Genomic DNA, 25,675 nt, shown 5'->3' on the forward strand with positions numbered 1-25,675 from the left:
GCGATAGCATGCGAGTGAGGCCAAAGCATGGGAAAAGGTCAGGTGGTGATTGCAGGGTCAGTAAACAATGATTTCGAGCCTTTAGAAAAATTAACGGACCGATCGCTGGAAGGGGATGGGCCTACGGGCCGAGATAGCGGGCGTGAGTGGCCCATTAGCTGTGGGCGGTCGGGGCGTTACAAGTGGTATCAGAGCTGGTTAGCCATCTCAGTTCTGACCTGAGAGGCGTCTTGGGACCTGTCGTGGGGCGCAACGAAGACGTTGCGTTCTTTGAGAGGGGGTGAATTGTAACATCCCGAATTGTGATATATGGAAAGGCTTAAGAGAATTGATTTGACTACCTATGTCACCAAAGTTGACTTACCTTTTCTGGAGCACATCCTGAAAGAACTCCAGAGTTAAGCGTGCTTGAGCTGGAGTAGTGGAAGGATGGGTGACCTGTCGGGAAGTGATTCGCGATAGCATGCGAGTGAGACCAAAGCATGGGAAAAGGTCGGGTGGTGAATGCAGGGTCAGTAAACAATGATTTCGAGCCTTTAGAAAAATTAACGGACCGATCGCTGGAACGGGATGGGCCCACGGGCCGAGAGAACGGGCGTGGATGGCCCATTAGCTGTGGGTGGTCGGAGCGTTACATGTTTCTCAAGGGAGTCTCATGTATATGAACATTGCCGCTCAAGGCGATGAGCATGATAAACTAAGCGTGTGGAGGCTAAAGAGCAGCTGGGAATGGCAAATAGTATCTGAAGTATCCTACATTGGTTATAAACACCCTTATATTCCGTTGGCGATAAACCCCTTTGATGCTGAAACAGTCTACTTTTGGAGCAACGACTTGGACAACCAATGTTTGGTATCTATGAACTTGCGCATTGGCGAGTTTGTCTTCCACGGTAAGTTGGAACGTAGCAGCAGCGATGGTTGCATTGTCAAGTCCCCTGAAGGCCACACTTTTATACAGCTCGCCCAAGAATTTTCGTCGTTTGTTTTACCAAAGTGGCTGCATCGGATCCCGAACACGGTGACTAATAATAGTCGACAGCCCAAGCCTAGCTCTAATCCTACTTTCATCTGCTGGCCGCCCGAGACTCCACAGCCCAATACGTTCTTGACTTGCACAAGACAGCAAGACGAGCTGAACAACACATGGCAAAACATAAAGCAAAAGAAGTCCGCAAAAGGCAGGTTATCCTTATCTACAGCTCATCATATTGCAACCGCAAATAGCTTCTCTATGCTAGAAGATAATTAAGGATGATGAAACCACTTAACCTAATCATCTAAGTACTACAAATATTTAATCCATGATGTAATGAAAAACGAAGAGTGAAAATTAATAAAGTAGTACTCTCTTTCACCTCTATTGTCACCAGTTTTGAGTAAAAAGGATAAACTCGGTTACGTCACTTTCTATTAAGTTGGAAATGAACAATTTTATACTTCAAATGTTAAGACGCGACCAAAGTGGTTCACTCTTTATTGTAGTGAACATTCTTGTTGACGTAATATACTTCAAATGTTAAGACACGACCAATGTGTTACATTGATTTCGAAAAGTGACTTATCGAGAACCTATATATATCGTCTGGTAAGACACGACCAATGTGGTTCACTCTTTATTGTAGTGAACATTCTTGTTGACTTAATATACTTCAAATCTTATATATTAAAAGAAAAGTCATGACTTCTTTTATGTATGATTTTTTTTATTTAAGTCATTTCTTAGAAACTATATTAAATTTTACATATTTTATTTAGAATATCTTTCAATATCTTTAGCTTTTTATTTGAAATGGAACTTAATATTTTTTAAAAAAATATAACAAAATCTTTGAAAAAATCTTCTTAGAAGTTTTTTGAAAAAATCCGAAATTATCATTTTAAATTATAATTATCCTAATATATAATTAGTTTTGATGTATTTTATTTATTAAGTCATGAATTTTTTCATGTGTGATTTTTTTATTTGGGCCATTTCTTAGAAACTATATTAAATTTTACATATTTTAGTTATAATATCTTTCAATATCTTTACCTTTTTATTTGAAATGTTACTCAATATTTTTTTAAAAAATATAACAAAATCATTGAAAAATATTTTTAGAAGTTTTTTGAAAAAAATCTGAAATTAACATTTTAAATTATAATTATCCTAAAATATAATTAGTTTTGATGTATCTTATCTATTAAAACAGAAATCATGACTTCTTTCATGTGTGGTTTTTTTTATTCGGGTCATTTCTTAGAAACTATATTAAATTTTACATATTTTAGTTAGAATATCTTTCAATATCTTTACCTTTTTTATTTGAAATGCAACTAAATAACTTTTTTAAAAAATATAACAAAATATTTGAAAAATCTTTTTAGAAGTTTTTTGAAAAAATCCGAAATTAACATTTTAAATTATTATTATCCTAAAATATGATTAGTTTTAATGTATCTTATCTATTAAAACAGAAGTCATGACTTATTTCATGTGTGATTTTTTATTTGAACCATTTCTTAGAAACGATATTAAATTTTACATATTTTAGTTAGAATATCTTTCAATATCTTTACCTTTTTATTTGAAATGCAACTCAATATTTTTTTCTAAAAAACATATGATAAAATCTTTGAAAAATCTTTTTAGAAGTTTTTTTGAAAAAATCCGAAATTAATATTTTAAATTATAATTATCCTAAAATATGATTAGTTTTGATGTAAACGAAAATTAAAATTATGTAAAAAATAATTAAATTCAATGATAATAACAATTTAAATTGATTATCTAAAAAATACATTTACAAAAATATTGTTATAATTCAATAATGAAAATGATAAATAAAAACCATAAATTTATCAAATGACAAATGAGTTATACTATGCTAAAATTTTTGCTTAAAATTATACTACCGACATGAGTAAATAATACCATATACAATTAAAAAAAAATAGACATTCTTGAATATTTTTTGAACAAATAGTTATTTTAAAATTTAATTCATGAAAAAACTAACTGTGCGGGTCAAAATCTACTGGTAAAAGTTAAGACACAACCAATGTGTTACATTGATTTCGAAAAGTGACTTATCGCGAACCTATATATATCCTCTGATAAGACACGACCAATGTAGTTCACGTAATATAAGCAAATTCATCTAAAGTTTAACAAAAGAACTTTACACAAACTGTATTTTTATTAGTTTTACGCTAGAATAGAAGAATTCTATTATAAAAATGAGATTTGCTATAATCTATTTTCTAAAATAGCAATCTCAAATTATAAAATAAAATATGCAGAAATGTTGTTCTTCCTCTATAAATAAAGATTAGTAAAGATCAAATTTGCTTCTAAATACTGTTATAGAGGCAAAACATTGAAGTTCGTCGGAGAATGTTTATTTTTATTTTTGTTAGAACATCTTTTTTAAAAGACATTCTATAATTTCAAATACGATTTTTTTTTTTTGCAAAAACACAGTAATAAATATGCAAATCTAGTAAATAATAAAATTTATAAGCCACTAATCCAAGAACGTATGGTACATAATCAGATGAGAAACAGATGTAACCCAAATGAAACTGATTAAAGAAACATTGGCTCAACAACATCCATTGGCTTGGTTGATAAACTAACGAGTGATTCAAATAATCAAGAAAACCACAATCAAAAGGGGAAACAGTTGATGTCTACTTCTCTGATGAGTTTGGTCCTCTCTTCTTGCCAAAGCCAACAACTGAAGACAACACAAACAAAATCGAATAAGAACCCAATTGTCGTTTAAATTTTGAAACAAACTTATTGAATATCATGATCAACCAAAAGAAAAAGTGATAGATTGATTGGAACAGAGATGACAGAGAGTGGAATCAGTGATCACGTGTGTTTACTTTTCAGAAACTATTATATCAGTGATCGAATATTAAGAGTGGACTACAACATCTCTAACAAACTTCATATTACACAGACGAACGTTCATGTAGCATGATCAACATATAAATGTTGATCAAAGCACACGCTACAAACAAAAGCACAAGATTATTGAAATTGACCAAACGCAATCTAATGATGAACAACACAAGTAAAAATGGAATTCTGTGATTACACACTAACTCAGATTTGCTGAAGAAACTAAAATCGAATTCATAATTACACACTAATCTTGTGCTTCTACTAAATCAAGTTAAAATGACTAATCACAAGACCAAATAAGTTTAAGATGAACCAAGGAGAGTCAATAACGAACTAACAAACCCTAATTCAACTACGGTGAACGACCTAGGAATCCTATAACAGAAAGTAAAAAAAGAATATATACCGGCGGTGACGAAACGGCGGTTGTGTTGCAATCGCTTGTGAGCACGGCCACGGGGCTTCTTCTTTTTGTCCTGCTTGGCGACTTTTGGTGTCTGACCCCTCACCTTACCGGCACGAGCCAATGAACCGTGCACCTTCCCTGCGATTCATTATGACACGAAATCAGTAACATTTTCGATGACAATCACCAAAATTCTAAAGGTATTTCGAAGCGTAAAGGAAACAACAAGTCGAGAAGAATCACCCATGATCAATTACGGAAACACTTCTGGCTTCTCTGCTTTGTTGCTGGATGCGCCGACGCTAGGTGAAACTTTTTTTTTAGGGTTAGGAATAATACGGTCGTTTATATACTATACAAACTCGTTTCATAGGCTATAAGGGACATTTTGGGTTTAAAATGGGCCTTATATAAACCAATTGTGTTTCCAAACACCTTAACCAAGTTAATTTAGCTTTGGTTCAAGGTTCTTACAACCGAACCGAACTGGTCCGTTTTCTACCCCGGTCTAACTGGTAACAATTTGCTTTGGTTCGAGGTTTCTTACAAACAAGCTCTTTAATATGATCACGATCGCAGCTAGGCCTGGACGTTCGGGTATCCACTGGCGTTCGGATCAGGTTTTTCAGATTTCGATTCTTTTTGACAACACCTCCTAAATCTCATTCTAGTAAATTTGCAAGTACGGGCCGGGTTTGAATATAACACATCGGGTTCAGATCGGTTTTGTATCACATCATAGAACCCATAAAGTAACCATATATCATTCGGATTCGGGTTATATCGGATCGGTTCGGATATACTCGAAATAAAATCTAAAATTTAAAAGCAAAACATAAGAAATATATACTTATTTATATATAATTAAGTATTTAGATTATTTATTTAAATTTAAAATACTTATTGTTAGATACCATATCAAAATAAATATGAAATTGAATATTTTAAGTATATATTCATGTTTCATATAATTACATTGTATATTAGTTTGGACATTCAAACCGGTTTCTTCGGATATCTTTTCGTATTTTTTGATTTTTGTTTTGTTTTTCGGGTTGTCCGTTCGGATTCGGTTAATAAAACTTCGGGTTCGGACATGTTTTGTACCACCTTACAAGATCCATTCGGGTATTTTTTACATTTCGGACCGGGTACGGATCGAATTTTTTGGTTCGGATTTAGGATTATGGATTTTATGCCAAAGCCTAGTCATGCCCATAATTACAAACGATTCACACGGAAGACATTGGTTGTACAATCAATCAGTTATATTTGCTCGGGGACCATGGATCGGCTGTTTATGAAATCAGAGATTCATTTTTTATTATTTTTGTTTTGTAAATGAAAGTAGTCTATCATTATACACTCAATTCGAATTAATGTGGTACTAATTCAAGAGTCCAAAACGTAACGGAGATGGAAAACCAGAGTCAGGTAAGGACTCACAAAATAACAGGATCAAACTCGAATCTGTTCTCGTCTCTGGAACATATAACATAAGATATAAATTACCAAAATAGGTAAGTGATCAAAAACAAGCAAAGTCTTCTGTCTTTCATCTAACGATTTAACAAACAAAAAAAGTTGCAACGACAAGGGTTTATGAGTAAATAAATCTACCATATTTTTCACTCGTCTTCATCGATGACCTTGGTGCCCAAACCAGACAATCCTTCAGCAGGAATCTCAGCGACAGTGACAAGAGAGTAAAACTCCTCCTTGGCGTCTTCATCATCATTTCTCTTACGTGCAACACGGACTCTGACTCTCCTGGGAGGACCACGGATTCCCCTGCTCCATATCTGCTTGTTGAGTTTAACATCCACTCTAACATCCTTTGTTCCCATTGCTTTCAATGCAAACTTCCTAATCTCTTTGATGGCATTGGGTGCCTTCTTCTTGAATGTGCTGCGTACATATATTTATAATCGATCAAATCAATCAGCATCTCTAAAACCCTAACGAAAATGTACATGGAGCAATAAGGAAGGAGATGATGTTAATGGCTCGTTCTAATAATCTTCTTCTACAAACAATGAGATGTCACAACATTTTTACCAGCTATGAAGGCGCCTGTGGAGGTTGATAGTGTACTCCCTGGTAACAATCTCCTCCTTTCTTCCCTTGCCTTTCTCCATTTTCGTCTGGTCTATCTTCTCTTCAGACGACGGCACAGGGAGAGAAAATTAAAAGAAGCTACGAAAACCCTAATATACAGATTCCCGTATTATTGTTATTTGGGCCTGATGAATGGGCTTATGGTACGCAAATATACTGTCTTCATTCTAAACTATAGTCTTTTCTCATTTAGTCCAAATATAAGTCCAGGGTATGTTATAATATAGTCCATTCTCATCCTATCCTTGAAACTTAATCTATTAAAATATAACAGGACTGCTGAAGACAATTCAGAAAATATTATGGAAGATGACTAGATGCGGAGAGAATGAGAGCCATTGCTACAGGTTACTTTAGAACACTTTCCGAATCATCGTATTCTTTCGAATCATCAAATTCAGAAGAAATAAATGACGTTTTTTGAAAAATATCTTTACAACAATCACATATGCGATAAATCAGGAACTCACAGCTTCAGTTACACAATGAGAGGTAAAACTTACATTTGCGATGCACCCTGATGGAATGAGCGCTTTATTTTTTCAGAAGTTTTAGGACATAGTGAAAGGAGATTTGACTCGTATGATCAATGAATTCTTATTTGATGGTATCATATAGTCAATGATTAAATGACACAAACATTAATTTGTCTCATTCTGAAAAAGATAAGCATGTTGATATGGTCCAATTTTTGACGATATTACTGCTCTTATTAGGTTCTTGACAAAGAGTAGGCAAATATCCGGTATCTCTATCTGTTGTCAAAGGAAGTTTGTCCCATTGTAATGCAGAAAACTGTCATATGAGCTCATGAATTTGTTTTCCCTTTGTAAGAGGAGATCTTCGGTTAGATGTTCGAGATGGGAACGTTGGCTAAGTGGTCCGTGAACAACGTCTTTCTGTGTTTCTTCAATGACGTTGTCAACTTCAGGACCGAGCTGGTGGCTCGGTGGATCTTTGATTTCATCAACCGGAGATAGGTTGTAGCTTGGGCTAATGTTCGTTTCAAGATGATGATCTCATTTTTCAGGCTTGCGGTATGTTGTCTGAAATGGATTCATGGTTACTATTGTCTAAACTATTATTCTCGCGGGCTTCTTGGTGACGAAGCAATTTGAAAATCGATATGCTCTAGCTATTCACCCAAGATTTTTGTGAGTTGCTTTAAGCTTTGTAAAGCTTGATGTCCCATAACCTCCGGCTGACCTGCACGTTGAATCAAGATAAAGGAAACATTTTGTAACTCGCCTGGTAGTTTCGTCCAGATTGGCAATTAGTGATGTCGGTGGTGTTACGGTGATGTGAGTTCCATCCGCGTTGAATTGCTGCCCTACGACATGCAGGGTGGAACCCGTGAGTTTTGTTGCTCCGGATAAATCAAATGTGCGTGTTCCAGTCAATTTTATTTGGTTCACGCCGGATCTGTAAAGGGTTTTTGTATTAATTCCCACCTCCTTCCTTTAGCGCGCCAAATGATGGACCAGATGATTCACTCATAAATTATGGTTATGCTTTAATCTAAGATGTTGAACAAGTAATGAACAAAATGATAATGCGTATGAGACTTAAAGATGGAAAAAAGTTTCTTAGTGATACTCAAAGTTGATATAATGATAAAGAACAAGATATGTAAGAATACAAGTGAATTTGATTGTAAAAAGAGTATAATTTTGGTATGTGATTCTGAGGCTTGGATCCCTTTTTCTCCTTTGTCTTTATTTTATAGTCGGTTCTGAATAGATTAGTAACAGAGACTTTATATCCGGCGTGTATTCAACACCATCAGTAGGAATATTAATATGGCTCAACCTAACAGGGTTATCCTTGACCTTGTAGGCAAACTTTTAGCACAAACCCTTACATTGACACAAAGCTTAAAAGGCTTGAACATAATTAGCCTTAAATTTATAAGGCTTAATTTTAGCTCTTTTATTTTGCTTTAGATAAATTGTATACAATATTTAATTGTATACTAAAATTTTAAATTTGTTCGATTATGCAGAATAAAGTTTTCTCACCACTCCGTAAAATCAATTTTTCTAGCCAAAACTTCAAAACGAGTTCTCTTGCCAAAACCAAAAAATCGAGCTTTCACATAAAACCCCGTAAAATGAGTTGTTTTTCCAAAACCTTAAAATGGGGTTTTCTACCAAAACCAAAAATCAAATTTTCTCGTAAAACCGAAAATGCATTTTTTCGCCAAAACTTCAAAAATCAAGTTTCCGCCAAAACTAATAATCGGGTTTTCCAGCCAAAACCGCAAAATCAAATTTTCCTGCCAAAACCACAAAATCAAATTTTCCCGCCAAAAACTTAAAATCGAATTTTCCTGAAAAAACTGGAAATCACGTTTTTCCGCCAAAACCGCAAATTTAAAATTTCTCCAAGACCAAAAATTTAGTTTTTATTTGATTTAAAAATAGTTGGAGGTTTAAATCACTAAAATATCCATCGGTTGTAAGCTTCTCGTGACGTTTATGTGATTATATGAAACACCTCGTTAATCTAACATGCATCCCTCCAGAAAAGATGACTATGTTAACAGAAGGTTAACGATATTAACGATGGGTTAACGGCAATAACGGCTTAATAGTTGAGGGTTTAAAAACATAAAGTTTTAGTTGGAGGTTTTCCATCTGATCTAAAAATAGTTAGGAGTTTAAATCGCTAAAAACATTTCATGAATTCTCATGACTCGTGTTATTTATATCATATAAATTGTTATAAATCACATTGTGGATGTCCATCACCGGCCCGGTCCATAACCGGCCCGGTCCATAACCGACCCGGTCCATAACCGGCCCGGTCCATAACCGGCCCGGTCCATAACCGGCCCGGTCCATAACCGGCCCGGTCCATAACCGGCCCGGTCCATAACCGGCCCGGTCCATAACCGGCCCGGTCCATAACCGGCCCGGTCCATAACCGGCCCAATACCTAGAGAGAGAGAGAGGCGGCCGCAGGAGAGAGAGAGATAGAGAGAGAGAGAGGCGGCCGCAGGAGAGAGAGAGAGGCGGCTTAGAGAAGGGAAAACCCTACTTTTCTTTTTCTTGTATTTGTACGCTTTCCATATTTGTAGTCTTTCCTTTTATCTCTTTGTAACTCTCATATATAAGGGCACCTTATGATTGATTAATAATAACAAGAACTTACAGATTCTAAATCCTTAAGTTTACAACACGTTATCAGCATGAAACTCTAAAACACCATGAGCCAAAACCAAAATCGAAAAAACCTAAAAACCCTAACCCTAGCCAGCGGATCCTAAGAACCCTAACCCGATCGCGTCTCTTGTTCTTGTTCCCGTCTCAGCTTCATCCGATCAGCTTCAGCCCCGAGGCGTTCCTGATCATAGACGAACTCAGCCTCAGCTCTTGACCAGGACAGCTCGCGATCCGACAGCAACAACTCTCCTCCGACGATCAGCCGTTCGCAATCCGATAGAAGACAGCTCACATATAAACCGTTCCCGTTTGTGTTGCAGCTCGAGGTTCATTCTTTGGTGGTCCGGTTCATCAAATAACTAGGCTAAAGGTAATTCAAATTTTAAGAACATATGAATCGAATTGGGTTGATTGATAAAGAATGAAACCGTAAAACCTAATCTTTATGATAAAAGCCATAGGATAATAGATCAAACCCTAATGAGTAAATCGAAGCTCTAAAAGTTTGATCCCCAAACCCTAAAATCGAGATTGATCTATTGATCAATTAAAATCAAAGCTTTAATGGTTTTGAATCTCAAATCAAACCCCTTTGATCTAAGATCAAATCGAAACCCTAAACCCTAATTTGAAAATCTGTTTTGATTGTTTGAATTTGAATCTTGATTGATTTTTTGATCACCTAGAACTATTGCTAAGATTGTTTAAACTCGAATCTGAATAAATTAAGATTGTTTGGCTTGTTTAAATTGAAACCCTAATAACCTAGTCTAGATTGTTTTAAAATCGAATCTGAAACTACATGATAGGTTAATTGTTCTAGATCATACCTCGTGGCCGTGTGGCCTTGTTGCATTCATACCCTAATTGATCACAATTGATTGATTACAAATTACACTTAGAACATTATTCTAGGAATGGTATTGGATTAAAATCAAGTAGCCGTGTGGCTTGTTCTTTTGCTTGGCCGAGAGTTTTGTTTGTATTGATTGCATCGTATCAGCTGATAGAAACAATGTAAGTTAGGATTGCAATTACATGATAAACTAAATATATAAGATTGAACCGATTACATACATAGCCGTGTGGCTTAACTTGGCCGTAAGGAATAGATCTTGGCCGTGAGGCTTGATTGATTGTTTAAACTTAAAACCTGTTTGTTTAAAACATTGAAACTATTCCTAAAAGATCTAAAAATATTAATCTATGATTTCAGAAGTTGAAAATCAATAACCTTGATTTTGCTGCCCTAAATCTCTCTGGAGATAATTACCTTTAGTGGGCACTTGATGCTAAGATCATCCTGAAATCCAAGGGACTCGGTGAATGTATCACCGAGAACAATAATGCTAATGGGAAAGATCGATACAGAGCCATCTTGATCATTCGTCATCATCTAGCTGAGAATCTCAAGGATCAGTATCTAACCATTGAGAATCCACCAGATTTTTGGACAGAATTGAAATTGAGATATGATCACCAGAGAACGGTGATCTTACCAAAACCTCGGTTTGATTGGACGAATCTCAGGATCCAAGACTATAAGTCTGTGGACGAGTATAACTCTGCATTGTTTAAGATTGTTTCTAAATTGAAACTGTGTGGTGAAAGTATTACGGATCATGATATGCTTGAGAAAAACTTTTCCACTTTCCTTGCAAGCAATGTGCTGTTACAACAACAATACCGTGAGAAAGGTTTCAAGACCTATGCTAATCTTATTTCTTGTCTCTTGCTCGCTGAGCAGAACAATGAATTATTGATAAAAACAGTCAGATGAGACCTCTTGGATCAGGTCCACTACCTGAAGCACACACGACAGAGGACAATAAAGAGTCCAACCACGTCCAAGGAATAGGCCATCGTGGCCGTGGTCGAGGAAAGTGGAACGGATGTGGACGTGGCCGAAGCTCCTTTGGCCGCGGGCGAGGGAATCAACATGGTAGAGACCATGGGCGTGACCCTGGCTCATTTTGAAGAGGTCATGGTCGCGGCCGTGGATCTTCATTCAAACCCCAACACTCGACCAAATCAAATAAATCTGTGTGCCATAGGTGTGGAATGAGTAATCATTGGGCTAAGACTTGTAGGACTCCCAAGCATCTAGTTAACCTCTATCAAGAGAGTTTGAAAGGGAAGAATCCAAAAGCCCATATGACCTATCAAGATGATGAAAATGACTTCGATCATGAAAAATACGATCTTATGGACTATGAAACTTCATATTGTCTTAAAGACTGAAGATTGATTTCGACATTTGCAATCTAAATTATGTGTTCTTTGCTTTGGTGTTTTTCATTTCTATGTTGTCATTTCTTTGAACTTATTACAACCTAATAATAAATGAATGATTTTTATAAATGAAGTCTCTAAGTAACATCCTTTGAATCTTGTTTTAGAAATGAACGAGAACAAGGATATACTCGTTGTGGACAGTGGGTCAAGCCACACGATCTTAAAAGACTAGAGATACTTCATAAACCTAACTATGAAAAATGCCAACATCTCCACCATTGCGGTTATAGCTAGTCTCATAGAGGGTCACGACCATGCCAACATCATGTACATCATGTTGCCTATGGGTACACATCTTGAGATATCAGATGCCTTGTATTCACCCAAATCTAAGAGAAGTCTATTAAGCTTTAAAGACATTCGAATGAATGGCTTTCATATTGAAACCACGGGCGAAGGAAACAAAGAATCCCTTCAGATCATTGAAATCGTCCATGGCAATAAGAAAGTTTTAGAATCCATACCCGCACTATCTACTGGTCTTTACCATGCTAAATTCAGTATGATCGAGGCCAATGCCACTTTTAACAAAGAGGCAATCGACAATTTCACTCTATGGCACGACCGGCTTGGCCATCCCGGTTCGACCATGATGCGTAAACTGATCCTGAACACTAACGTCCATACCCTGAAAGAGAAATGAATTATCCCTAAGAACCTATCGTGTGTTGCTTGTTCCCAAGGGAAACTCATTTCTAGGCCATCACCAGTTAAAGTCACTAAGGAAATGATAAACTTTCTGGAAAGAATTCAAGGAGACATCTGTTGACCAATTCACCCATCTAGAGGGACATTTCGATATTTCATGGTCCTCATAGATGCGTCCACTAGATGGTCGCATGTCTGTCTACTCTCGACCAGAAACTTGGCATTTTCCAGGTTACTTACTCAGATAATTCAATTACGAGCTCATTTTCCAGATTTTCCTTTAAAGACTATACGTCTTGATAATGCTGGTGAGTTTACTTCCCAAGTGTTTAATGATTACTTTATGTCCATGGGTATAAATGTGGAACACTCCGTGGCACATGTACATACACAGAACGGCTTGGCTGAATCATTTATAAAATGTATACAGCTCATAGCTCGACCATTACTCATGAGGTCTAGACTTCCGGTCTCAGCATGGGGACGCGCCATCCTTCACGCGGCCGAGCTCATACGCATCAGGCCGTCTAGTGAACATAAGTATTCCCCATCACAATTGCTTACGGGTCATGAGCCAGACATTTCCCATCTTAAGACATTCGGCTGTGCCGTTTATGTTCCAATTGCTCCACCACAGAGAACAAAGATGGGACCTCAAAGGAGGATGGGGATATATGTTGGATTTGATTCTCCCACTATTATAAAGTATCTTGAGCCAACTACGAGTGATTTGTTTAAGGTCAGATACGCGGATTGTCATTTTAATGAATCCGAACATCCAACATTAGGGGGAAATAGCAGTAAAATGGTAAAAGAAATTACTTGGAATCAAACATCCATATCTTGGCAAGATCCTCGAACTCAAGAATGTGATCTAGAAGTTCAAAAGATCATACATTTACAAAAGCTAGCTAATCAATTGCCAGATTCCTTTGCTGACCTGAAAAGTGTGACTAAGTCATACATACCAGCTGCTAATGCACCAATAAGAATTAATGTTCAAGAGGGACACAATCAAGTTGCTACAAAGTCTAGACAACGTTTGAAACGTGGTAGACCAATAGGTTTCGAAAAGTGTGACTAAGTCATACATGCCAACTGCTATTGCACCAATAAGAATTGATGTTCAAGAGGGACACAATCAAGTTGCTACAGAGTCTAGACAACGTTTGAAACGTGGTAGACCAATAGGTTCCAAAGATAAGAACCCTCGGAAAACAAAGAAAGGTGCTGAAATGGAAACCGAGGGACATGATATCCGAGACACGGCCGCGGCCGATCCGAAACCCCATGACACGGCCATGGTCGACCCTGATGCCCTTGATGTGGCCGGCTCTGATGTACCAAACAATGATTCTTGGGACACCAAGATTCATGGTACTGGAGTTCCTGATAACAATGAGATCTCAATAAACTATGTCTTGTCTGGGATACAATGGAACCGAAAGGATGTCGACATCGATGATATATTTGCATACAAGGTAGCACTTGAACTTATGGATTTAAACGAGGATCATGAACCTACGTCTATTTATGAGTGCACTCAACGATCAGATTGGATCAAATGGAAAGAATCTATAAACGTGGAGTTAAATTCTTTAAAGAAGAGAGGTGTTTTCGGCCCTATCATCCGAACACCATATGATGTAAAACCAGTTGGATACAAATGGGTCTTTGTGAGGAAAAAAATGAAAATGGTGAAGTCGTGAGATATAAGGCACGACTTGTGGCACAAGGATTCTCACAGAGACCATGAATCGATTATGATGAAACATATTCCCCTGTGGTGGATGCAACAACTTTCAGATTCCTGATAAGTCTGGCCATAAGAGAAAACTTAAACCTACGGTTAATGGATGTAGTAACCTCATATTTATATGGTCCACTGGATGATGAAATTTACATGAAAGTTCCAGAAGGTATCGAATTGAAAAGTAAAGAGAGTTCTCGAGAACAACATTGTATTTGAATAAATCTCTTTATGGACTGAAACAATCCGGTCGAATGTGGTACAATCGACTGAGTGAGTACCTAGTGAAAGAAGGATATAGAAATGATCCAATCAGTCCATGTATCTTCATAAAGAAATTCAAAAATAAAGGATTCGTGATCATAGCTGTATATGTTGATGATCTGAATATCCTAGAAACCTCTGGAGAGATTTCCCAAACGGTTGAATACCTTAAGAAAGAATTCGAAATGAAAGATCTAGGAAAAACGAAATTCTGTTTGGGATTACAACTTGAGTACATAAATGATGGAATCTTTGTGCATCAGATGACATATAAAGAAAAGGTACTCAAGAGGTTCAATATGGTCGATTGCCATCCTCTGCCCAGTCCCATGTTCGTTAGGTCTCTTGGCCTGGACACTGATCCATTTCATCCCAAGATGGACGATGAAGAAGTCCTAGGTCCCGAAGTGCCATATCTTAGTGCCATAGGAGCTTTAATGGACTTGGTAAGTCACACACGGCCTGATATATGCTTTGCCATGAACCTACTATCTAGGTTTAGCTCATGTCCGACCCAAAGGCATAGGAACGGGATAAAACATGTTCTTCGTTACCTGCAAGGAGCGAAAGATTTGTGTCTATTTTATACTAACCATAACAAAGATGGTTTAGTTGGCTTTGTTGATGCAGGCTATCTATCAGATCCACACAATGCTCGATCATAGACAGAATATGTCTTTACACATGGAGGTACGGCCATATCATGGTGTTCCATGAAACAGACAGTCGCGGCCACTTCATCTAATCACTCGGAAATATTGGCCATTCATGAGGCCAGCCGCGAGGTCGTCTGGTTGAGGTCGATGACCCAACATGTACGATCAGATTGTGGGATGGCCGAGTGCAAGAAACCGACCGTGATGTATGAGGACAATGCTGCGTGCATTGCTCAGCTCAAAGACGGCTAAATCAAAGGAGACAGGACAAAGCATATTTTGCCCAAGTTCTTCTTCACTCACGAGTTGCAAAAGGCTGGAGAGGTCCAAGTACGTTCCAGTGGCAACTCAGCCGACCTGTCCACCAAAGCACTTCCGACTTGCACGTTCAGGAAGCTCACGCATCAGATTGAGATGCGTAGATTGAAAGATCTTCAGTGATGATCAGAACAGGAGGAGTAGTACGTGTTGTACCCTTTTTTCTTCACCATGGTTTTGTCCCACTGGGTTTTTTCTGGTAAGGTTTTAATGAGGCAACATCCAAAGCGTATTACAATCCCTGTATGGTTATGGCATCCAAGGGGGAGTGTTATAAATCACATTGTGGACGTCCATAACCGCCCCAATACCTAGAGAGAGAGAGAGGCGGCCGCAGGAGAGAGAGAGAGAGAGAGAGAGAGAGAGAGAGAGAGAGAGAGAGAGAGAGAGAGAGAGAGAGAGAGAGAGAGAGAGAGAGAGAGAGAGAAAGGGAGAGAGAGAGAGAGGGAGAGAGAGAGAGAGGGGCGGCCGCAGGAGAGAGAGAGGCGGCTTAGAGAAGGAGAAACCCTAGTTTACTTTTCCTTGTATTTGTATACTTTCCATATTTGTATTCTTTCCTTTTATCTCTTTGTAACTCTCATATATAAGGGCACCTTATGATTGATTAATAATAACAAGAACTTACAGATTCTAAATCCTTAAGTTTACAACATAAATCAAAATTTTCATTTAGTTTTAACTTTTACCTTTTTAGCTTTTCTTTTGAACTCGTTATCCGCAAACTTTGTATTTGTGTGCATGTTGTTTGGTATTTAGAGCATCTCCAATGGTTAGCTTCACATTTTTATCTTAAAAAATTCATTTTTTTTTAAAATGAAGTAACAATCATTTCAATGGTTTGTTTCATCGCTTTCTTATAAAAAAAAATATTCCAAATATATTTCATCTCCACTTTATCATTAATTACTAATAGACACCTTATACTTTTTTTAAATTTACTTATTTTGCCTAACTATTTTGTTTTAACAATAATCCAACATAATTATTGTTTCATATAAATTTAATATTCTCATAGAATGAATTTATTACATAACATGGATAAACAAACACAAAGCATCATAATTTGTATAAAAAAACCATATATATAATTTTTTTTCTACAACTGATTAACAAAAATGTTTAGAGTAAAAAATGAGCTTATTTATCTTTGATTCTTTTAAATCGAGTTAAAAAAAGTTCTTAAAACAAATATTCATATGTTTTTTGATATAAACACCTGTTTAGATAAAATTAATAGTCAAAATTTTGAAATTAATTGAATTATATTAAAGCATATAGTATATTTAGTCAAAAGATAAGATTAAATAAAAGTTGAGGATCAATTTATAACGAAAAAGTTCATCTTCAAATAAATGAAGATATGTACAGTAGATTTTTAAATTTGAAACAACAATGTTCATTGGTTCATTTTGAAGCAAAAAAATGAAGTAAGGTTAAAGCAAAACTTACTTTAAAATAAAACAAAAAGTAAAAAAAGAGGTGGAGTTGGAATGCTCTAGTAGGTAATTTGATTTATAATTTTAGATAAAGAAAGAACACGTGGGTGTAGTACAACTAGGTCAAATTTTCAATTTCCTTTATTAATTTAATTTAGTTTTTAAATGTGCTTTTCAAAAAATGATCTATATTCTATTTCTGAAGGATTTCCAACCAGTCGGTGAGACAGGTCCGATGTTAACGTTACCAGTAGTCAACACAGTCACACTTGCGCTGAACTTGGGCACATCACCGTGGATATCGTTGTTCGACACATCGAGTGTCCTAAGCCTAGGCAAAGTGGTAAGCTCTGTCGGTATACTCCCGGTGAGTTGGTTATTAGAAAGATTGATGGTTTCCAAGGAAGTAAGCTTAGCAAAACTCGGAGATACCGTACCCGTGAGCTCCTGCCTCCCAAGATCAACCACCGTAACATCATTACTTCCAGAACAAGTAATCCCAAGCCAGCTACGGCCACACGGATCATTCCCTTTCCAACTCTTGGCTAGCTTCACCCGGTATCCAAACGACTCAGCTACAGAAAGCAAGGCCTCGACGCGAGGATCACACGGAGCACCAGCAGTATCCAGACAGAAGCTATTCGTGTTGGCTATTACATCAACAGCGACTGAGTTGTCGAATAACGGAGTCGGTCCTTGAAAGCAGTTATTAGTCAGATTCACGACAGTAAGCGATTTGAGACCAGTAAAGGACGGTGGGACAAGACCAGTGAGCTGATTCTCTCTTACATTGAACAACCTGAGAGACTGTAAACCAGAGAGATCAGGGATGGGACCCCAAAAGGTGTTAGCTTGCAGATCAACCTCGACGAGAGAAGTCATCTTCTGTAACACGGAGATAGACCCGAATAGCTTCTGTCCGTTGAGATAGAGCTGCTGTAACGAGGAAGCTCCGAAGCTGGAAGGCAACCCTCCCTGCAGATTATTGCGAGATAGCTTCAAAGAAACGAGGCTTGGGAGCGTCTGGGAGCTGAAGAAATCAGGAATCGAACCCGCGAGGTTGCAGTTGACGAGAGAGAGGTTCTTGAGAGACGTGGCTTCTTTAATAGTCTCTGGAATCTCCCAAGAAGCGAAAGGGTTGTTGTCGAGGTACACTTCTTGCAACGAGTTCATCCCCGAGAAGAGATTCGCCGGCGTCGAATCGAAGAGATTGTCATGTAGATTCAGCCTCTGTAGATGCGTTAGTCCCGAGAGATCAGGAACCGGGCCGGAGATTTTGTTGGAGAATAACTCGAGGACGATGAGCTCGGAAAGTTTCTGGAGATCCGGAGGGAGAGTGCCGCTGGTCCCTTTCTGTTTAAGCTGGATCCTCGTCACGCGGTTGCTTCCGTCGCATTGGACGCTGGTCCATTTGCAAGGGTCAGGGTTCGACCAGTCCACGTCTGGTGTGAGATGAAGAGTAGATTTGAGGGATTGCATGATCGTCGCATCGTCTTGAGAAGCCGCGAAATTCACTAGGGAGAGGAGGAGACAGAGGAGGCAAAGATGTGATCTCGTCATTTTCGCGGGAAAGTGAGGTGGAAAAGTGAGACTACTCGAGAGTGTTGTGTGTGTGTGTGGGAGAGAGACACTGTCTCTATTAATAATAGATAAACAGTATAAAATGGGGAAAATATTCATAGTCAAACAAATGAATGTTTGTATATATCCTGAATAATCGTATTTTAAGTAAGAAGATCGAAACGATTGACTGATTGGATGAAAGTTTGGTAACTCTCTGACCACTTTTATGGTAAGAAGGAAACAAAGAAAAATCTACGGATCAATATGAGAAAACGACATGGTCTTTGATTTATTATTCTCTTGCCTGTATTTCTATGATTGATTTTTTTTTTTTTTGGCATTTTCGGCTCCCACTACTGATTAAGGAATTAAAAGGATGGATACGAATTGATACTACCATAACTTGGATGAAAATTTTGTAACTCTCTAACCACTTTTATGGAAAGAAGGAAACAAAGAAAAATCTACAGATCAAGATGAGAAAAACGATATGGTCTTTGATTTATTATTCTCTTGCCTGTATTTCTATGATTGATTTTTTTTGGCATTTTCGGCTCCCACTAATGATTAAGGAATTAAGGATGGGTACGAATTGAATACTACCCTAACTAGATGATAATATGCGCCCAGCATGCAGTGAATTTTTAAAAATATATTGTACTAAAATATTATAAACAATATACATTTTGTTATCAATATTTTTTTTTTACATTTGATTAGAGGTAGGCATTCAAGTACCATTTGGTTCGGTTCGAATCGGATCCTTGCGGGTTTGGTTCGCTTCTGATCTTTGCGGATCTAGTTCGGGTTTGGGTTCAGATAACTTATTTATTTATTTTTTCAAAAATTAAAGTTCATATATACTTTAAATATTTCAAAATCTAAAAATAAAAATAATTTATAGCATATACATTTAAATAATATATGCCAAAATACTTAAATTTAAGCTAAAAATTGGTTTAGATTAAATATTTGGATAGAAAATCAATAGATATTTTAAATATTTTAGGTATATTAAGGTGATGATTGTTTAAGTGGTTTTTGGATTTTAGTTTTTGGTTTTTGGATTTTAATTTTTAGATTTTAGATTTTGGTTTTTAATTTTGGGTTTTAGATTTTTCTGAAGATTTTGGCTTTTCAAAAACTTGAATGGTAATTTTAGATTTTGCTTTTTGCTTTTCAACTATAATATTATTAATAATAAAATATTATTTTGAAAACAATAAAAATAAAAAATAGTATTATTATGAAAATAAAATCTTATTTTAAAATTTATTTAAAATATATCATTAAATAAAAACTAATAGTTAGATATTAAATACACATTTAATTTATATCTCCAAGAAAATCCAAAATTAATTGTTAAGCTGTTTAAACAAATTAAATAAAATTTACTTATATTTTTAAAATATGATAAATTTTAATAAAATTATCAAATTAAAATATTACAAAATACTTATCAATAAATGAATTTAAAGCACATCTAGTTCTAGATAATTAATAATTATATTTATCGGAACAAAATTAAAATAATTATATTTTAAAAATGGAAGTCATACATAAAATTTATGTAATTCAAACATTTAACATAAAACTAAATGTCATATATTATATAAAAAATAAAGTTACAATGTAATAAACGTATAATATTAAATAAATAATTAATAAATAATTCACCTAAACAAAAATCCAATAACTTAATTTTTAAGGAATAATATTGTTATTTTCTATTTTTATTCATGTGCTTTGTATAATAAATATAGATAGTAGATTTTTTCCTAAAGTTAATATTGTTTGAAAAAAAAAACAAAATGGTTTTCGTGGGTAGAAACTAGAAAAATGTGGCTTTTAGCATTTATACATAACACAATAAAACAATGAAAAAACTAGTTTCCCTAAAAATTAGGGAATCTACTTTGTTAAAATCATGATTGGATCAAAACTAGATTTTGGAAAATCAAAAACCAAAAATTAATTCAAAAACTGAAAACAATCAACTTCTAAGTATCATCAAGCTATTTTAAACATATACATATAACTATTTTTATATATTTTCAAGTATTTGGACAACTTGAAAACATCTTATATATTTTGTATATTCTTTTAGATATTAAATTTAAAAATAATTAATATATTTAAGTATATAATCTGGTTCGGATACCCGAAATTATCGATTAGGATCGGGTTTGGTTCTGGTTCTCTATGTAACCAATTTTGTTAAAATTCAGTACTATTTTTTTTGGTTCGGTTTTGGTTTAGTTTTTTTCTATTTGGATTTTTTTGCCCAGCCTTATATTTTTATTATGACAAAATTTTAAACGAAAATGATGATGGCTCATATTGATTTTGGGTATGCAATAAATTTTTTAACCAAAATGTTTTTTTATTATGTATGTGACCCATTTAGTTAATCATTAAAAACTGTTTTGGGACCATTTAAGAAAAACAATGAGCTGAAATTAAAAAAAAAATACATTTCAGATTGTCAATAGACACTTTCAAATATTCTATGTTGGTGTTGTGACAAATAGAAAGAGGGTTAGAGTTAGGAAATCAATTTTTTTGTGCAATCCATGTTCTCGCTTGGTGATTTCAATAGCTTCTAAATAAATCTTAGTTGTATCGATTTCTTGTAAGATTTTTGAACAATATCAATTAATAAAACCTTACACATGCTGAATTGTTTCTCAATTTATATATAGGAGATTAGAGTAATCAGATAAATCAACATAATACCTCTTATTTAGTTACAATATATTTATGGTAAATAAATTTAAATAATCATTTTATTTTACTTTAAATGGTATATAATTATATTTCAGTGATATTGACATAAATATATATTATATTTTAATATAAATATTTATTCTTGAGACTTCATACTCATATGCTTTTATTAACATTTGTATATTTGATGTAACAAAAAATTTAAACCATTAATCCCAAAATTTTCGATGTGATATTTTTTCGATGCAAATTTCAAAACTAACATATAATTTAATCAATATTAATATATATATATATATATATATATATATATATTATTTAATATGAATATCTATTAAATAAAAATTCATATTATTACGATTTTATGATCATTGTATCTTGCTATAACAAAAACAATTAAGTCATTAATTACAAAATTTTCAAAGGAAGTTTTAACATTTTTGTAATTTAAAGTCATTTAAAAAATTCAAAATATAACATATAATAAAAAATCCAAATTAAATGTTTAGTGTGATTTTTAATTTCTTTTAATAATATAAAAATAAACAAAAATGAAGAAGGATACAAAAATTGTTAATATAATGTTCCTTGGAAATTGGATTTTAGACCTACAAATTATTCAATTGATTCTTATGCTGGCACGTAAGCCAAATTGATATTTTAATTAAATGACACATCTTCAAGTCTCTTTTGTAATTAGTACAAAATATATGTTACAATTTTTAAATGATTCTCAATTAATATATAGGGGACTTTCAGTATTTATATGACTTACTTCATATTTTAGCGATATGTAAATTTTCGATTTGTTTAGATTCAAAAATATATGGATATTCAAAAAATCGGATATCCATAAATTTTACAGATATTTGCGATGTATATTTATAGATATGTTATCCACTTCTAGAAAAACTATAAAAGTTTGTTTACAAAATATATTTTACTTAATATAAAGTGAAAATAAATATTAGTGAAATTATATGTTCTATAAATTTTTAAAATTTGCTAAAATGTTTCTGTAAAACATTAAATTTAGAAAATTGTAATTTATAAAGATTTATATTCCTTTCTTAACTTAATACTTTTATATGAAATTTATAAATTGTATGTTAAAATAATAGTTATACAAAATTATACATTTCAAATTCTATATTTAATTGTAGATATATATATATATATATATCCTTTATATACTAAAGCACAAGTCACTTCCCCAATAAAATTTTGACTTTTGGAAAATGCTTTTAAAAATGGAATAAAAACTTAATAAAAAATTGATTAAAACAAATTTCTCATGAACCCCTAAATTTCAGCAACCTCATCCTAACTTTTCTCAAAATATTACGCCCACGTTCAAAATTAATTTAGCATGATTTCAAACTGTTTTTTTTTCTCATATAAATTTTGATCTACTCATTTACTTTATGTTTTTTTCATTATTTCTATCATCTCCACTATCAGTTTTGATCTCTACGGTTCTTCATTTTCAGCATTCAAAGCGTTTTATTATTTATAGCATGAATTAATATTAAAAAATCCATCAGTGACAAAATTCTATTTTAGATCATTTCAATATAGCTAACTTAGAAACTTCTTCTATCTATTGATTTAGAGACCCTGGAAATGATAGTTTGGAGAGATGGGATGGAGCATAGGCAAAATTATTCTCTTGGAAAGCCCATAACAACAATCACACGTTGTGAATTTCCAGTCGAGTCAAAGGGGATTAAAAGGACAAAGATCAGGTTTTTCCACTCTTTAATACTTTTCTTTGATTTGTTCATTAGTGATTCCTTTGATGAATCCATTATGTTTCAGTAAGTACAATTGCAGTTAAGTTCGACCATAAAATTATTGATGAACGACTGGACGTATCATGGAGCTTTTGCATTTCTGAATCCAAAGATAAATTTACTTCTTCTTTTTTTTCGTAACTGGAATTTAATTAATTATTGCTGGACAATTCATTATGGCTTAATAAGAATCAAACAAAAGTTGTAATTTTTATCTTATAAATTCAACAAACTATCAAAATAAAAATTGTGAGTTAATTATGTTCAAATGTGTGCTTTATAAAAAGACTAGTAGTATTCCGGCGTTAGGGTTCGTATGTTTTATTCTCTAATGAATTTAATTTTTTGATCTATTTGATAGTGGTCAGAGACATTAGTATATTACTTTATTTTAAAGTTGCTTATGTCAAAGAGGAATAATATAAGTGGTTTCACTGATCAATTCAATAAAAATAGAAAAAATAGTTGATAGTTGCACCAAAGTAAATATGGTTAAACTTAAAACATAAATTAAAGTTGATGTTCCAAAAGGAAAACATGTAAATGCATGTGTTTGTTTTGTAATTATATTATTCGAATGAAGATAACAAATTTTTTCATCCTTTTAAATTAGTAACAATCATCGCATGTTTTATCCATATTCTGGATGTGACAGTCTGTTTGTTAGGGGTTTCATTGTAGATGTATTGGTTAAATACTTTGAAATCCGGTAAATGAATTCTTAATCATGGTCCAACATTGAATTGACTATTTTCTCAGAATAACTTATTCAAATATTCTTTTCCTTTTTCGAAATTACCTTTGCATAACATTAATGTACCATCTTTTACGTGTATTTTGGATATTTTGGGATAGTGTTATACATGAGCAGACCCGGCGATGTGCATGTGCTGGGAGCACATTTGCACAGGCCCATTACAATTTTTTTTTAAAATTTCCCAAATTAAGGCCCAAAATGTTTTTAAATTGTTTTTTTTTTCTTAAGGAAAAAGGCCCCTAATATTTTTTCTCTCTTTAAAAGGGCCCCAAATTGTTTTTTCAGCACAGGGCCCCATCTACAACTGAGACGGGCCTGTACATGAGTACATATTGTTTTTAAAGAAATTTTTTGCTACATGCGGGCTGTGTTGTGTTAACATTTGGATTATATATTTGTAATTTTTATATATTTCTAGTGACGGGAATGTAGACCCATGAAGAAAAAACCACAGAAGAATTGCAGGAACGTATTCAATGTTTGTAACGATATGAAAACAATAGGGATTTGTTAAAAAAAGAGAAAACAATAAGGAAGATGTTTTGTAAATGCATATTGTTCTTCTATGAAAACGCTTGTCAATACAAACCTCTGAGTCTGTAGAGATACATAGTGAAATAAACTAACAACAGTCGTTTGTCTCAAACATTTGCGGGGTGTCTCAGACACAACATTTCGCTGGAGCTTCTTCGAACATTTTGAGCAACCAATATAACACCATCATTTCTCTGCCTGAATTTGCCTGAATTCCAGTAACTTTGGCGTACAGAGGAACTCTATTATCTGTAATCAATAATAGAACAACAACAATTAGAATGGACAACTTAAAGAGTAACTTTATATAGATTTTTATACGTTGACCTGAGGTTCAGATGTGATAACGTATCGGTTGAGCTCAGAACGATAAGAGGTTCTATTTTCTGTGCATGAAGAAACTTAGATGAAGAGACAGTCTAGTTTGTGTCATCCCCAACCAACCTGCAGGAAGATAAAAGTGACAGGACAGAAAATGTAAGAGGAATTCATAGAGCAATATATTTGATGCACACGATGTGGTGGATATGTAATATTAATTTCAGAATGACTTACTTTTCATACTGTTCTTTTCCAACATCTGTCTTATAGTCAATGGAATTCCCAGCGCACACCTCTTCAGGAAGAGGAATCATGTCAGCCTTAATTCCATGTGAGCAGGTAAAGTTGGAGTGGCAGCTGCAGTTCCTTCAACCATCCCAACAACATCAATCCCACCGTTGGTCTTAGGGGCTTCTCTGGTCGCACAATGGAGGCCTTAGTTTTCACAGCTCCAGAGCAATGGTTCCTCTCTGTGCATAGACAATTCAAAAAAAAAAAAACGGAGAACTAAATAGAGTGAGACGAGTACACATATAGACAATGGGTGGCACATACATGTACCGCAAAGTTTTCAGGGGCTGACGTTCATTGTCATCAAAGATTCTTGCTATGGTAAAAGACTGATGTTTAGAAGAGAAGTTGAATTCGAACAGCTTTAACTTGAAAGTGTAGGTTCTGCGTGTTGGAATGAAAAGTTTTATAAAGATGGAGAAAGTGTTTAAGTGTTTGAAGAGAAAGAAATTTTGTGAAGAAGAAAGATTTTATAACTTAGAAGAAGATTTTTATTACTTGTTACAAGCTTTGTTTATTTCTTGGTGATACAAAATGAAAGGGGAGTGGAGGTATTTATAGCCTCCAAAATACAAAATATCTTACATATTTTAATCATAAATCTAGAGAATTCTACCATAATATCTAAGATTTTTTTATTATAATTATCTAGATAATTCTATGAGAATATCTAGATTTTTATTCTAAGGAGGTGGAGGATGATTCTAGATATTGGACTAAGTTTGGACTAAAATGA

The 25,675-nt window shown here is 34.5% G+C and overlaps 3 protein-coding genes across 3 annotated transcripts; all 3 read right to left on the bottom strand.

Annotated features, from left to right (window-relative positions):
• Positions 1–3,481: 3,481 nt before the first annotated feature.
• On the bottom strand, positions 3,482–4,694 carry LOC106376195 (40S ribosomal protein S30). Its single transcript, XM_013816263.3, has 3 exons — positions 4,548–4,694; positions 4,305–4,442; positions 3,482–3,722 (listed from the first exon to the last, which is right to left on the bottom strand). The coding sequence occupies exons 1-3, from the start codon at positions 4,549–4,551 to the stop codon at positions 3,676–3,678; spliced, it is 189 nt and encodes a 62-aa protein (XP_013671717.1). The 5' UTR covers positions 4,552–4,694; the 3' UTR covers positions 3,482–3,675.
• Positions 4,695–5,743: 1,049 nt separating this feature from the next.
• LOC106376196 (60S ribosomal protein L31-1-like) lies at positions 5,744–6,541 on the bottom strand. The gene is made up of 2 exons (XM_013816264.3): positions 6,363–6,541; positions 5,744–6,212 (listed from the first exon to the last, which is right to left on the bottom strand). Exons 1-2 carry the CDS (start codon positions 6,440–6,442, stop codon positions 5,933–5,935), a joined length of 360 nt encoding a protein of 119 aa, XP_013671718.2. The 5' UTR covers positions 6,443–6,541; the 3' UTR covers positions 5,744–5,932.
• A 10,531-nt stretch (positions 6,542–17,072) lies between these two features.
• On the bottom strand, positions 17,073–19,434 carry LOC106376197 (receptor-like kinase TMK3). Its single transcript, XM_013816266.3, has one exon. The coding sequence runs from the start codon at positions 18,631–18,633 to the stop codon at positions 17,140–17,142; it is 1,494 nt and encodes a 497-aa protein (XP_013671720.2). The 5' UTR covers positions 18,634–19,434; the 3' UTR covers positions 17,073–17,139.
• Positions 19,435–25,675: the final 6,241 nt, after the last annotated feature.

The sequence above is a fragment of the Brassica napus genome, chromosome C7 (assembly GCF_020379485.1).
Source record: "Brassica napus cultivar Da-Ae chromosome C7, Da-Ae, whole genome shotgun sequence".
NCBI lineage: Eukaryota > Viridiplantae > Streptophyta > Magnoliopsida > Brassicales > Brassicaceae > Brassica > Brassica napus.

What these genes read in the sequence shown, in the direction of transcription:
- LOC106376195 (XM_013816263.3), bottom strand. An exon ending in CCGCCGTTTCGTCACCGCCG is followed by an intron (nt 3,723 to 4,304) that starts GTATATATTCTT and finishes TGTTGTCTTCAG; the next exon opens with TTGTTGGCTTTGGCAAGAAG.
- LOC106376196 (XM_013816264.3), bottom strand. Translation starts at nt 6,442, where the DNA reads ATGGAGAAAGGCAAGGGAAGAAAGGAGGAGATTGTTACCAGGGAGTAC. An exon ending in CACAGGCGCCTTCATAGCTG is followed by an intron (nt 6,213 to 6,362) that starts GTAAAAATGTTG and finishes ATATGTACGCAG; the next exon opens with CACATTCAAGAAGAAGGCAC.
- LOC106376197 (XM_013816266.3), bottom strand. Translation starts at nt 18,633, where the DNA reads ATGAATATTTTCCCCATTTTATACTGTTTATCTATTATTAATAGAGAC.